A 14,066-nucleotide genomic window follows, 5' to 3' on the forward strand; every position below is an offset into this window, starting at 1 on the left:
ATAGGGGGCGGTCTTGCGGCCCGGCGGCGGCGGCTGCGTGTTTCCGGAAGACGTGGCGGCTCGGGCCCGGGCGGCGTCCCCGTGGCTGTTCTCCGGACTAGACTTGGTAGCGTGAGCCCCGAGGCTCCGCGGTCCTCGCCGCCGCCGCCGCCATGATCTCCCTCACGGATACGCAGAGTAAGCGCTGCCGGGCCCCTGTGTTTGGCCCGCGCTCCCGCCGCAGCCTCTGCTCCGCCCCGCAATGAATGGAGCGAGCGCGGCGTGGGGCGGCGGCCTGCGGGAGGGAGGGAGCCGCGGCGGGAGCCGACCTGCCCCGGATCAAGTGGCGCCTCTGCCTTCGCCCCGGTGACACCCGCGCTCTGATCCGCGGAGCCGCCGGCGGACAAAGTTTCCCGGGAGGCGGGAGTGGGACCCGTCCGCCTGCACCCAGGCTCCAGCGTAGACAGCAGTGATTGTTACTGCCTCCACACACTATTCTTACTGTCCTACCCAAAAATTCTCTTGCAAGGACTTCAGTTTTCTGCCCTTTTAAGTTTCAGCCGAGTTTGCTAATTTTAAAGTCACTTTGCTCTCAGTTAGAGCCTTGACTTTTATTGGGGGCAGTGTTTAGTTTTCTGTTAGGAGTCAGGATCACACTGTGTATGTAAATGAGGCTAGTCTTGCGCTCATTGTGTCCGGGCTGGCCTCCAATTTGTAATCCTGCCCCAGTCTCTAAAGTTCTGAGATTACCAGCATGAACGATCCTGCCTGTCTCTACAGGTAAAGGATTTCTTTATTAGTGTGGGATACTGTACTTTGTGGAGTGTTTTATTTTAGCATCCATTTCTGCTTGTCTCATCATTCCCATCAGCTTTGCTGTCTTGCCTTTTTTGCAGCCCCGGAGATCAGAGCATGCGTGCCTGCAAAGTGTTCTACAGACTAGCCGGAGAGTTTTTATCCCTGGCTCCACCATTGTTCACTGTGATGTTTTCATTTTTCTACCTTTTCTTTTCAGTCTTAATTATTTTTCTATTTACATATCTGTCCAGACTCTGTACTTTTTAATGATCTTTTTATAGACATGATTTTTTACCTGTCTCTTGTTCATTCCCCTGAACTGTGTTTCTTCAAACTGTAGTCAACTTAGATTTTCAAGGTTCTAACATCCCATTGAAATGAAATGAAACCTTCCTTGAAGTTATTCTCAAGTGGAGTCTTGAGATTTAAATTCAGTTTACAGCACACCGGAATGTCACAGATCTGTGTTTCCCTACAGACCCTGACAGCCCAATCATGCCCACTCTGTACCTGACTTTGGACTGTAGCCACACAGAGTGTGGAGCCCAGGAGGGTTGTCTCTCGATCCGTCAGCCTCATTTGGTTCTAATCAAAAATAAGTGTCAGCATCCTCCCAGAGCTGGAGTTACAGGCAGCTCTTTTATGCCTGGTGTGAATGCTAGGAACCACTGGAAGAGTCGTTTTTATTACTGAGCTTAATTTTTACATGAGCATGGTAAGGCAGACACAGAACATTTTTTAATTGGACAGTGTAAGCCATTCAGTAACATACAAAGCCATGGTTCTGGGACTACTGGCTCTGAAGTTTTTGCTCTTTTCACTGTAGTGCTGGCCTCTAAGGAGACTTGATGTAAACATTCATATCTGGAGATAGTGCAAGTCTGTGATACATAAACTGCCCTGTGCACGGGGCAGAGAATGTCATTCTCCAAAAAAACCAAGACAGTGAGGAATTGGACTGTGAGCAGAAAAAGTAGCTTTCCCCCTACATTTTATCACACTTTTTGGGAGGGTGAAATTCTGTGATGTTAACTTGTCAGTGCCTGGGGTGAGATGGTACATTAGAGCCAATGGTTAGGGCACAGGAGCTTTTCAAAATCAGATTGTATCTGTGTCTTTGTTGTCTGCAAGATTAGCCAATGGTTAGGCTTTTCAAAATCAGATTGTATCTGTGTCTTCGTTGTCTGCAAGAAAACAGTAGCATCCCAGAGAGGTGCCAGCATGATTCAGGGCTTTCAGTTGTGAAGAGGGTGACCAAGCTCTGAGCAGAGTCACTTAGGTGACAGTTCATGGCTGGCTTGAGACACTCTAGTAGACTCTGCCCGTTCCAGCAGGGCCTAATGAAATGTCAGAAGTACTCAGGGAGATGCAGTGGGGACAGCTTCCATGCTATGTCTGTGTTGTCACATTAGGTAAAGTACTGCTGTGGTGTTTGTTTGGCTTACTGGGATCAGTACCTGCCTGAACTCTTCTGTTTCTTAAAGGGTGTGATGAGGAAGGTGGGGCTGCTCTCAGTATTTGTGAAGGTGTCACCATCACTAAAATGTCAGCAGTGATTAACATTGGGCTAAACTGGTCTTTCGTTATAACATTTCTTCAGTGGCCCTTTTTGTTGTTCTTGTTATAGTCTCATATTGCTTTTATCAAACTTTAATTTTTAATGGGTAGAAAAAAATGAAGATAGGCGAGTATGTTTTCCCAAGTGTGACTCTGGCAGGAAGAGCCCTGTGCCATATAGGCCTTTTGACTTCAGTGAACTTATGGACGGATAAGGACAGGGACAAAGGAAAATCTTTAGACAAGAAAGGCAAGTGATAAGGTCTTTGACCCATTTCAATGGGGTATTCCTTGTAGCATTGTGCTAGTGCCAGTTTGGCAAAGGTTCACAGGCAGCTGTCCCCTTATGAGCTGCCCTTCATGAGGTCATGGGAATGTTTGGGTTCCTGGCTGTAGTAGGATTGTGGAGTGAGAAGACTGGGTCTGAAGTCTACCTGCTGCTTGTAGCTTGGCTGCCACCCACACTAATTCTCCATTACAACTTGGTGCCTCGGAATTTTGTTAAAGGAGTCATGAGGCACATGTGTGGACATTGCACTGTAAAAACCTTCATGGGTGTCCTTTTCCACTGCAGCTACCACAAGTTTAATAAGTTTTCGTAACTATGATAAAAATATTTATGATTAAAATAGACCATAGTTTCATTTTTGGCAGCTTAAATCCCCTCTCTAAGTATCAAGTTCTTCCAATCCTAAAGTGATGTGATTCCACCTACATTCCAGTGGTACTGGAAGGACTGCATTGCATTGCATATACTCTGGGAAGCACTTCAGAGTGCCTGGCTCCTAGCAAGTTCTCAATGAATAGTAATTGTATCTCCATATAATTTCCTTCCTTTATTTTCAAACCTGGGAATGCTTTTAGAGTGTGTGTGTGTGTGTGTGTGTGTGTGTGTGTGTGTGTGTATGGCAGGGGCTCATCGATTTGGCTATACTGCCTGGCCAGTGAGCATCTCTGCCTCCCCAGCCCTGGGATTGTAGGCATGAACCATCATGTCTGGCTTTCAGTCTGGATGCTGAGGATGTGAATTCTGATCCTCATGCTTGCACAGCAAGTGCTTTCTCAGCTTGAGTTCCTGTTTCCTAAACGAACATCCTGGATTTTCTGTAATCGTTAAGATAATCTGTGAATAAAGAAGTCAGTCCCATTGAGATAACTTGGCTGTTATGATTCCTACTAAGTACTAGCTACTTAATAGTTTCACTTCCTCCATTTTTTTTCTCTAGGAAATTACTGTCTGACACCTTAATAGTTTTAGCACATTCTCCTAAGATATTTGAGCAAGAAAGTATTAGCCTGGAATTCCTTTTGGTATTTGCATCTGAAATACATTTAAACTAGAATGATGGTAGAAAAGCTTGTAAATTCTTTGAGACTAATTTTAGAAACAGAGTGAAAGATAGTATCAAAAAAGTTAGGACATGAGATGTAGAAAGAGGTAAACGTTATAAAGTATCAGTTCAACAGACCCTATAAAGTGGTTCAGTCTTAATTTTCGGGTTTTTTTTTTGGGGGGGTGGTATTGTTTTTTTGGTTGTTTTTTTTTTTGTTGTTGTTTTGTTTTTGTTTTTTTTTTTTTTGGTTTGGTTTGGTTTGGTGGGGGTTGCTTTTCAGTTTGGGTTTTGTTTTTCCAGGGAGGGAGGGTTGTAACTGGCCTGGATTTTAGCTCTGTATAGCCAAGGAAAAAATAATAAGTAACAGGTCAGAAATCGTTAATACAAACAGCAGTTTTAAAAAAAAAAAAAAAGAAATTTCTTTTAAAAGAAAAAGATTGCCAGCTAGTGGCAGTAACAAGTGCATCTGTGGCCTCAGACAAAATAAAAGACCTAGACAATGTAAGGTCAGTAAAGCATTTTTTATGCAGGGTAGGCCTTGCTTAAGCTGTGTCCACACCACTGTATTCAGTACCTACAACAACCCTTAGTCTCTAGTAGTTGATTGACAAGTGTTAGTTTCTAAGAAGTAAAAATGTAGGCTAGGTTATAATTTCAGCTTCTAGTCTTAAACATGTAAACATTTGTAGTGTAAAGTTTGTAGGAGACAAATAATTAAAGCTTATGCATGTTTGTCTAAGGCCAGAGAGGTTTTTTCCACAGGTGAAAATAAATGTAAGCAAAGGTTTAGAATCTAGACCTGTTTTTTTCCTGTCTTCTGCCTAAGAATTTGGAATTTTCGCCTCTTCCTAATTTACATTTGGCCATAGAACTATGCCACTTTTAATGATCTTGATGCTGGAGGAAGCTGACCTGCAGGGTAGGGGATTTCTGCTCTGGGCTTATAGGGTTGTGGGGCCTGATTATTTTTTGGCTTTAACCGTATGGTTTATGTTGCAGAAATCGGCATGGGCTTAACAGGATTTGGAGTGTTTTTCCTGTTCTTTGGAATGATTCTCTTTTTTGACAAAGCACTGCTGGCTATTGGAAATGTAAGTTTTTGAATATGTCTATTTTAAATTTCCCTCAGGCAGTTTTGTCTACTAATGACTTCTTGCTTTTTAATCATAGGTAAATGACTGTTGGGTTCACTCTTTGCAGCAGCAGTGAACCCCCTCAGCTCTCTGTATGAAAGGAAAATAAGCCTAAGAAGGTTCCTACTTCATTAACAATTCTAATATGTGTTTGTGGTGGCATTCACCATAGATTAAATGAGTTCTACCCCTGAAAGGAGGATCAAGGCAGGTGACCTAGCCAGGGCTGGAGGCTCAGACCTGTAAGCTCAATGCATAGAAAACTGAGGCAGGAGGATTGCCACATGTTTAAAGCTAGCCTGGGTTACAGTGGAAGGTGCTGTCTTAAAACACAAAAAGAGATGACTTGCTAGTCCCTTGTGTAAGTAAATTTATGAAAATAGTTTTAATGAAAACATTTGAGACTGTACATGTGATTACAGTGCATACACACATTTTCAGTAATCTAAAAGTTTTTAAAAAGTACCTCTTCCTGTGAGGTGGCTCAGTGGGTAAAGGGGCTTGCCATTAATCAACTCCTGGAACCTACTTGATGGGAGAAGAGAACCAACTCCTCTAAGATATCCTCTGACCTCCATGCACGTGCCTCCATACTGGTAAATGAATGAATAAGTCAATTTTTATTTTTATTTTTTTTTTTTGAGTACTTGGTTGTGGTATTAGCTGACTTCCTTAGCAACAATATGCCTTGTTTGCTTGCTTGTGTACTGCCCTATCCACGTGTCAGAGGTTATACAGGAGTTCCAGAAGTAAGTAAAATCCCCCTTGGTAAAAGGTAGAAAAGTCATTGAGTGACTCTAGATTTTTTAAAGTCTGTGACCTATTTTAATTGAAAGGAGGAAGGATAGTGAAGTTGGTGTTTTGATCTGGTCGGTGTGTCGGGAATGTGACGCTAGCGGCTGGGCTCAGTATGTCTTGCTAAGGAGTAACTGTCCCTGAGGAAAGCTGACGCAGAGGCGTGTTACACACAAGGAAGGGGAAAGCAAGCTCAGAGATGATGTCTTACACACGTGTCACTTTGCTGCTGCTCTTTTCTCCTGGCTTTGCACTTATCTTAGTGCTATCTGCATATCTGTCACCAAATCCCCACAGTGACTGTTGCAGAATCAGGGAATCCAGGTGGGTGACATAATTAAAGCAAGCTGGCCATCCAGGTCTCTCCAGCTGTCAGCTTAGACTAACCCATTTTCTTTCCCATGCCGCCAAGCTGAGGAATCTGCTGTAGTTGTGGATCCCTATGTGCCATTTCATCTTCTCTCTCCATTGAGTGGAGATAGACAAAGGATGAGGCCAGGGAAGACAGCAGACTTCCAGCACGCTTGCCCCACTCCCTGGTTCTGCTGCTGGAAGAACACTCCAGGGCTCTGGCACTGCCCAGCTCAGAGGCCAAGAAAACTGCCTCCCTGCTGAGTCTCCTCCTTGCTCTTCTACAGTGTTTAACTCTTTTCTGTGCTGTGTTGTCTTCTCTCCTAGGTTCTGTTTGTGGCTGGCTTGGCTTTTGTAATTGGTCTAGAAAGAACATTCAGATTCTTCTTCCAGAAGCATAAAGTGAAAGCCACTGGATTTTTCCTGGGTGGTGTGTTCGTGGTCCTTATTGGTTGGCCTTTGATAGGCATGATCTTCGAAATTTATGGATTCTTTCTCTTGTTCAGGTAAGGCCCTTCTTTTCCTTTCTTTTCTTTTTCTTTTCATGAGCCAGTGTATCTGATTACTATTGCAGAATCCTAGGTAGTTAGGCCAATATGGGAGGATCACTTCCTGAATGACTGTTGTTTATATTGAGTTTTTTATTATAATTTTAGGTCAACTATAAAACTGTTTCCTAAATGTAAATGAATGCCTGAGTGAGGTAATAAAGTATTTGTAAAATATTTTCAATGCTACATAATTCATTTTATTGCCATTTGTAAGGTTCAGGGTTTGGTATTTCTAACAGGGTAGATAAGATAGGTTCATGGATTTGTCATTTCCTTATATAAATGTGTTGCTCCATAGTAACTATTTCAGGGACATTTTTAGTGCATGTGTGTGGTAAGCTCTTGTTTGTTCTGAAAAAGGGGGAACATTTTCCCAATAGAAACGTGAATCACTAAAGAAGAGGCTGAAAAGAATGTGTATGCCAGGGTGCATACTTCTATGAGTTATTATCTTACCAGATTTAGGCTAAAGAGCCAAGTCTGTAACAAAGAGGCAAGAACACAAAAGATTCTTAAGCTAGAGACAGTTGAGCCAGGTGGGCATCTTAAGACTGCTGTAGCGTCAGGCTGAAGTGCACATCCAGGTTCAGTGAGATAGCTCAGTAGTTAGAGGTACCTGCCACCAAGTCTAAGAACAGACCTGTATTGGATCCCCAGGACCTACTTCATAGAATTAGAAAACTGTCTCTTATAAGTTGTCCTCTGACCTCTACATGTCATGGTAGTGCTGCATGCTCACACACATCAATAGAAGAAAAGAAAAAAAAAATAGAATGCATTTTGGAATGAACTGGAGGCAGGGAAAATAGTTAAAAGGCTCAGGCTTGGTGCACAATATAAAATTAGGGGATTGAACATTGCCAGTGCACCGTTGGAAGTGGGGGAAAAAGGGCAGAGAGGAGTTGGGAGTAAGAATCGTCAGGCAAAGAGAGAGGAAGGAAGGGTGGTTCCCAGGGCAAAGCATCTCACAATCGAAAAGTTGAGCATGTGAGCGACTGAGGGCAAATACTGGCAAGTCTGTAGATTCCGGCAGTGAAGGTTAAGTGGACAGAGTTGGCTCTTGATGCCAGCATAGAACGAGATGCTGTCACTCATTGGGAAATTGCATTAATACATCAGCTTTGTGATTTAGAGGCGTCGGGTATAACCCTTATACTGCTGTTGAGATTTGTTTGTTCTGAGGGAGTCTCGGCCTGAGATCTAGAGCTAAGGGTGTCGTTCTTTCTCCAAATACAAATAGCCCTCAGTAGCAGTGTGTAAAGTCTCCTGTTTGTCACCTTTAAATATCCATTTGAACTTAGTAATACTAATACAGTGACCTGCTTGTCTTTGAAGCATGTGCCTAGTTGGACCTTAAGAGCTGTTCCTCTGAGGTGGGGCCACTTCACTTCCTGTAGCTTCAGAGTTGAAGCTGGTGGTTCCTAACCTCTCTCCACTGTGGTATTTTCATCCCTGTGAATTGCATTTTAAGACCCAATACAGTATATTTCTTGAGTGTTCTTAAAGTAATTCTGATCTTAGATAGAGGTGGCCTCACTGATCACAGCTAATTAGAGGCTGTGTCACTTCTGTGGTCATGTACCCACACCAAAAACTGACGTGACAGGAGCCTGACCATCTGGTAAGTGGACTGTCAGTGTTGTGTTCGTGGTTTTAAACATAGAGTCTCAGCAGCTGGTTTCTTCTGGTTATCCGCCTCCCAACTCCCCTGTCTTCTGCAGTAGAACAGAAAGCGTATGGTCCAATCATGGCACAGCTAGGTCCAGTTATACTCTGGGTACCATTTTAGCAGTAATCAAGTTGTTAACCGCACTTCTAACTAGTGCCCTGAAGTCTCCATCTCATAGTTCCTCCTGGTAGAGAGCACTGAGGTCTGATTACCTTGTCATCTGCCTCCCAGGGGCTTCTTTCCCGTGGTCGTCGGCTTTATCAGAAGAGTGCCTGTCCTTGGATCCCTCCTAAATCTACCTGGAATCAGATCAGTAAGTAGCTGCATATTTAGCAATGCATTTTTAAATCCACCAAATGAATGTTATGCCTTTTCACTGGTAGTTTAAATCATTGATGTAATTAATTAAGTCATTAGAGTACAAATGATTATGTCATATAGATCCTGTTTACCATGAAAACCAGAAACTAATCGCTCCTAGACCTATGAAACCTGACATTTTATTTGACCACTCCATTTTCAGTATTCTCTGTTTTGATGTTACTCCAATTAATAATGCTAAACTACTTTTTTGAGTTGATAAGTGAAACCCTTCCTGTATTCAGGGTGCCATGAAGGCTGCCATCTATTGTGGAGTTTCAGAGGCTTCTCAGGCTTTACCTGCCTTCCTTGTATGCACCTCTGTCATAACATTTACCTGTTTTAATTATCAAGAAGGGAACTCCAGGCCTGTGGCCGTAGTCCTCCAGGGCAGATGGCTATTAGCCATTTTTCCCCAGGGCCCAACATTACACCTGCCACTCACGATAAAAATGCCTAACATTTTTTCCAAGTGAATGAATGAAGGGTGACATTTTATTGAACTCAGACCTAGTCAATCTCATTACAACTCTGGGTGACTTATTTGTAGCCATCTTTCTTAGTCTGGAAACTAAATGAGATCCTGAAATACAGAAAGAATGATGGAGATGGAGCAATTCTTTGGGCTCTAGAGCAACTCATGTCAGAAGTCACCTGGTGAAGACTATTTCATACTTCCGTGCTATTCTGAATACCTAGGATAAAGCACAAAGGGTGGTTAAGCCCATTGAGTTTATCTAGAGAAGCAGAGAGGAACTTGGACTTCTAGAAAAATGGAAGACCACTGTAAGCCCAGTCACGTTCCATGCCAGCTCACTCTAGAGGCAGAGCAGCTCTCCTGACACAGCTTGGGCATCTGCAGTTGTCTGTGAAGAGTGGATATGGTGTTTCTCTACCTCTGAAATTTAAGGTTCCAGTGAGTCCACCTACTCTGTAGTCACCTCTTGATGATCATTTCAAAGTCGATACCTCAGCATGGGGTGGGGTGGAACGAGGCTCCATTTGTCCTTAATACCAGACTCAACTTAGATGCTCTTTATATAAAGAGTGAATTAACTTAGAGCTGAAGTTGTAATAGCTTATTGTGTCGGTTAGGAATTCTGTAGTAATTGTGTAAATGGGCAGCCAATACAATAAGGTTCTGTAGTCATTGCCTAAGTCACAGATGTGAGGCGTGAGAGCAGAGGCTGTGTGGCTAAACTCACAGTGCTCTGCCCTGCAGCAGCCAGTGATTGTATACACTCTGTTGCAAGCTGTACATCACTATCTGGGATGTTGCAGAAAGACAAACTCTTTCTGATTTGGGATGGAGTAGCCAAAGTCAGTAACCATTTACATAAGTGTTCATTGAAGTTTGTATTTGACATTTATAAATTTGTGTTGGCAACACTGAGTGTTTCAGTGTCTTTGCCCACTTCAGGATAATGTCCAGAATGCTCATTTAACATATTTTTAGTTGATAGCTGTTGTTGATTACTGAACTTAATTGAGTTAAATCTGTTTGTCCAAAGACCACATAGGCCCAGAAGAGATCCACAGGAATGGTCAGTGGAAATATCTTATTGGGTTCATTAATGCATGAGTGGCCGGCATTTCAGTCTTTTCTTTTTGTTGAGCTAGCAGTGTCAGTGTCATTTTATACATTATTTTACTCATTGTGTTGCATTTCTCATGTTTCACCTTTAAACTCATGTGTATAACATGTCATGCAGAAGCGACTTTTAGAAAAGTAATTTTATACACCTGAGAAGATGGTGGTGGACACCATCCAGTTAACCACTGTCAGTCATGCCTTGAATTCCTGCAAATCTTGTAAAACTGGATGTTTTAAAGTGTTGATTCAGTGCTGTACAGTGCCTGACTGCCTCTAACTATGCTTTTCTTCTCCTTACAGTTTGTAGATAAAGTTGGAGAAAGCAACAATATGGTATAACAGCAGGGGACTGAAGACTTTCAAATATTGTATTATTTATAAACCCTTTTGAAGAATATTCAGCACAAAGTTAAATTTCACGAACTAGCTTATAAAGTTCTTTACAGAAGTTTAAAACGTATGCCCTCCAAAGTCCCGACAGTTACGGAAGAAGCAGTGACAGCAGACTTGTGACCAGGCGGTCTGAGCGGTCCGCACACGGAGAGGATGGAGCCTGTTCCGACGCTTAGTGACTTGAGAAGGCTGTTTCTTAGTCTTGCTGCAACATGTGAAACAGCCATTTGTAGAGAACCATGGTGTCTGTTACTTTTTTTTTTTTTTTAGAAGATTCAGGAACACAAATACGCATTTTGATTTTTTTTTATAATGTCCATTATGAAGGCCCAGATATTTCTAGGTGTACTGGGTTTCTGATAATGAATTGGATTGGATTATGTCGTCTCCATGTATAAGCCCAAGGAAAGTCCAGTTTCATGTGTGAATCACTTTTTTTTGTAAACATGGATAAAATAAAACTTTTGTGGTCCTTTTGAATCTTAATATTTTGGAGCCAGATAAGATATCTGAACTAGATATTCTTTTTCGGAATACGCAGAGGTCATTCTGAGCTGTTACTTCCTCAGTCATAGCTGACCAAGTGCTTTCTTGACTCTACAATAGTCTGGATGCGCAGAGCTCTTGAGTGTGGCCTGGGTGTGTCTATACCACCTGCCACACACAGAAGTCAAGCACGGAACGTTCTGACCATGGATAGTCTGCCACAGAGAGTGCTGGAACCAGTTTTAGGATCCTCAGTGAGGCACACCAGATGAACTCTCCCATGCTATGATGTAGTTTGGTTTTTTTTCTTGTTATGTTCTTAGAAAATGTCACAGTTTCCCACCTTGTTTTCCTAACTTACGGCAATGTTGAAGGTGTGTAACATGTCAAAGGCTTGATTCTCTGACTGAGAAGGGCTGTCTAATCTTTAATTTTCCTCTTATTTTTAGCTTTATTGTAAAAAACCAGCATGCACCACATCTGCTCCCCCCACTGTTCTCCACCTTGAGTTAGGAGAAAAGATGCCACCCTTGACATGCAGAAGCTATTTCATTATACTAGCCTGGCCATGGTTATCCATAAATGTGACCCTGGGGGACTTATCTTTCCCTTCTGTTGCTGATTTGCCAACAGGAACAGTAATGCCTTCTTTCCTTGCACGAGGTGTTAGCTTCTCCGTTGGACAAGGGAGCACTTCATCGGACACAGTACTATTTATCTTAACCACTAATGATTGCACTATTTATTTTTAACAGTCTCAAAGCTTTTTAATGCAGAAAATCATAATTGAAATTATATGTATTTACAAACCATTTCTACAAAGACATTACAATGTTTATTGTTTTTAGTTAAATCTCTCGGTGCCAGGAGAATCCCCAGCCTTGCCAGTCTGCAGAAGGAAGGACTGGTTTGTAGATGGTTCATTCTTGTGAATTACTGTCATGTTTGGTACTTGCATCTGACTGTATGGTGTAACCTGTGAAAACTCGACAAATGGAGAATCCTACCTCAGTAGCTCATGGGATAATAAAAGACCTGGCGTTGTGTCTGATGTTCCTCAAACAGTCACACCTCCGTGGAATGTCAGTGCTATGCTTTGAGAACTTGTATAAGGTTCCCTGTAGATTTTTTCATAGGCTTAGGCCCATACGATTGACGGTGGCTAGGTGTTAGAGCACAAGTCTGCCATTCAACTTCTTTATAGACATGACCCTAGCAAAGTGTTTTTGCACTGCAGCAAACATCCCCTTTCAGCGGTTTGACTTCAGAAAACACCAGACCTGAGAAGACATGAAAGGCTTATAGTCCTTACTAAGGCAGAGGGCTGGGCAGCTTTCAGTTTGGGGTGAGTCTGCAGTGGGCCTGGAGACTGCTTAGCAACACTGCGTTTCTCAATCAGAACTGTGAAGAGGCTCTGACTTTAAACCAGCCAGACTCCTGGGGGCCCTATTCTTGAGGGTTCCCTCGCCCCACCCCCTTCTAAAGTCAGCCTTCTGATTTTTGTGACAAAATTATTACCCTCAGATGGAGGACAAGGTCCATTATTCAGCCTTAAGTGTTTCTGTCATGTCCTAATGTGTCCTGTAACAGAAACATGCTTGCAATGTTTTCTTTTCCCTCATAATTCTCTGGAATTCAGCTGCTTTAAAAGTCTCATGGTCAAATTATATACTCTAACAATGGCATATTGTAAATACACTTGTCTTACCTCAATAAAAGGGTACTTTTCTATTCAGTGATGGTCAAGTTTATCTTTACTTTGAAGTTTTAAAAGTTTAACCTACCTTATTTTAAAAACTGGGCCTACGTGCAAGGTGCAGTTTTGCTTGTCAAATGGCCTTGAACACTTTTATTTCCAAATTGCTTAAATATAGTCATATAACAACTAAATTAGCACACAAAAAACACTTAAAAACTATTAAAATATATAAAGAATTTTTGAGTGGATGGAGAGAAGGCTCAGGAGTTCATCGCTCATGGAGAGCATCCAGATTTGGTTCCTGGCAACTATGTTGAGGCTCAAGGCTTTCAGTAACTGCAGGTCCAGAGGATCTGGCACCCTCTGCACCTCAGACACTAGATGTGCGTGTAGTGCACACACATGCAGCAGAACATGCACATAAAATAAATGTCAGTGAACAGCCATATGCTGTTTTTTAAAATGTTAAATTCTTTGGGGCATGTTGGAGCAGCTTTTAATCCTAGCACTTGGGAAGCAGTGCAGGCTGATTGCTGTGAGTTCTAGGCAGCCAGGGCTATATAGATGCTTTCAACAACCAAAAAAGTCTAGGGATCTGCTAAGCATTTGGTTAGTCAATAGACGACGCTGAGTATCTTGGGAGCTTAAAGCCTGTGACCAAATGCCAGCAATTAGAAAAAGAATAAGAGCTGTCCATAAGGAATTTTTAACTCTAACATTTCCAAATATACTGAGTTGCCCTGAAACAGATGGCGGCAAAATAATGTCCAGACAAACCAGGTCTCTTTATTTCTCTCCACTTAGAACTTTTAGAGTGGTTGAGCCTCTAGCTGTGTAACAGACTTGTGTTTGCAGGTGTATGTCATGTATCAGGGTTTTCCTAGAGAAGCAGGACACTGACCAGCAGTCCATTTGGCCCAGTGCTGGAAGTTTCTGTCCACTCAAAGGGTGTTTTTCCATGTTTTAGTCAAACCTTCCAGTAAACCCCCTCACAGGCATGCCCAGAAGTGTCTCCTAGCTAATTCCAGTGACATTATCACAGTATCTATGGAGGACACGCGCACACACACACACACACACACACAATATCAGCATTAATTTGGGGAGATTTTCCCTAGAATGTCATTTCTTATGCTAGGTGGGGGTGGGGGAGGGTGATTGTTTCTGGGTTTTTTTTGTTTGTTTTTTATGTAAGCCTCAAGATTCAAAACTCACTGCTGCTTAACTGAATTTTTTATCACTACACATAGTTGGGAGTTTTGGGGAATGCTGTCGAGTTGCTGCCGTTAATTACAGAATTTTAAAAAATGAGCAATGGATTTTAAAATGAGTGGAAATTAATTTCTAAGTTCAAAGGGCTTTAAATA

General features: G+C 42.3%; 1 protein-coding gene across 2 annotated transcripts; it reads left to right on the forward strand.

Moving 5' to 3' along the window:
- Positions 1–21: 21 nt before the first annotated feature.
- Golt1b (golgi transport 1B) lies at positions 22–12,735 on the forward strand. Of its 2 annotated transcripts, XM_021658879.2 has the most exons (6): positions 22–177; positions 4,668–4,759; positions 6,275–6,453; positions 8,399–8,480; positions 10,039–10,071; positions 10,422–12,735. In XM_021658879.2, exons 1-5 carry the CDS (start codon positions 153–155, stop codon positions 10,045–10,047), a joined length of 387 nt encoding a protein of 128 aa, XP_021514554.1. In that variant the 5' UTR covers positions 22–152; the 3' UTR covers positions 10,048–10,071; positions 10,422–12,735. The 2 variants fall into 2 exon arrangements, with proteins under 2 accessions (XP_021514554.1, XP_021514553.1); XM_021658878.2 differs by lacking the exon at positions 10,039–10,071.
- The last annotated feature ends 1,331 nt before the right edge of the window (positions 12,736–14,066 follow it).

The sequence above is a fragment of the Meriones unguiculatus genome, chromosome 5 (genome assembly GCF_030254825.1).
Source record: "Meriones unguiculatus strain TT.TT164.6M chromosome 5, Bangor_MerUng_6.1, whole genome shotgun sequence".
NCBI lineage: Eukaryota > Metazoa > Chordata > Mammalia > Rodentia > Muridae > Meriones > Meriones unguiculatus.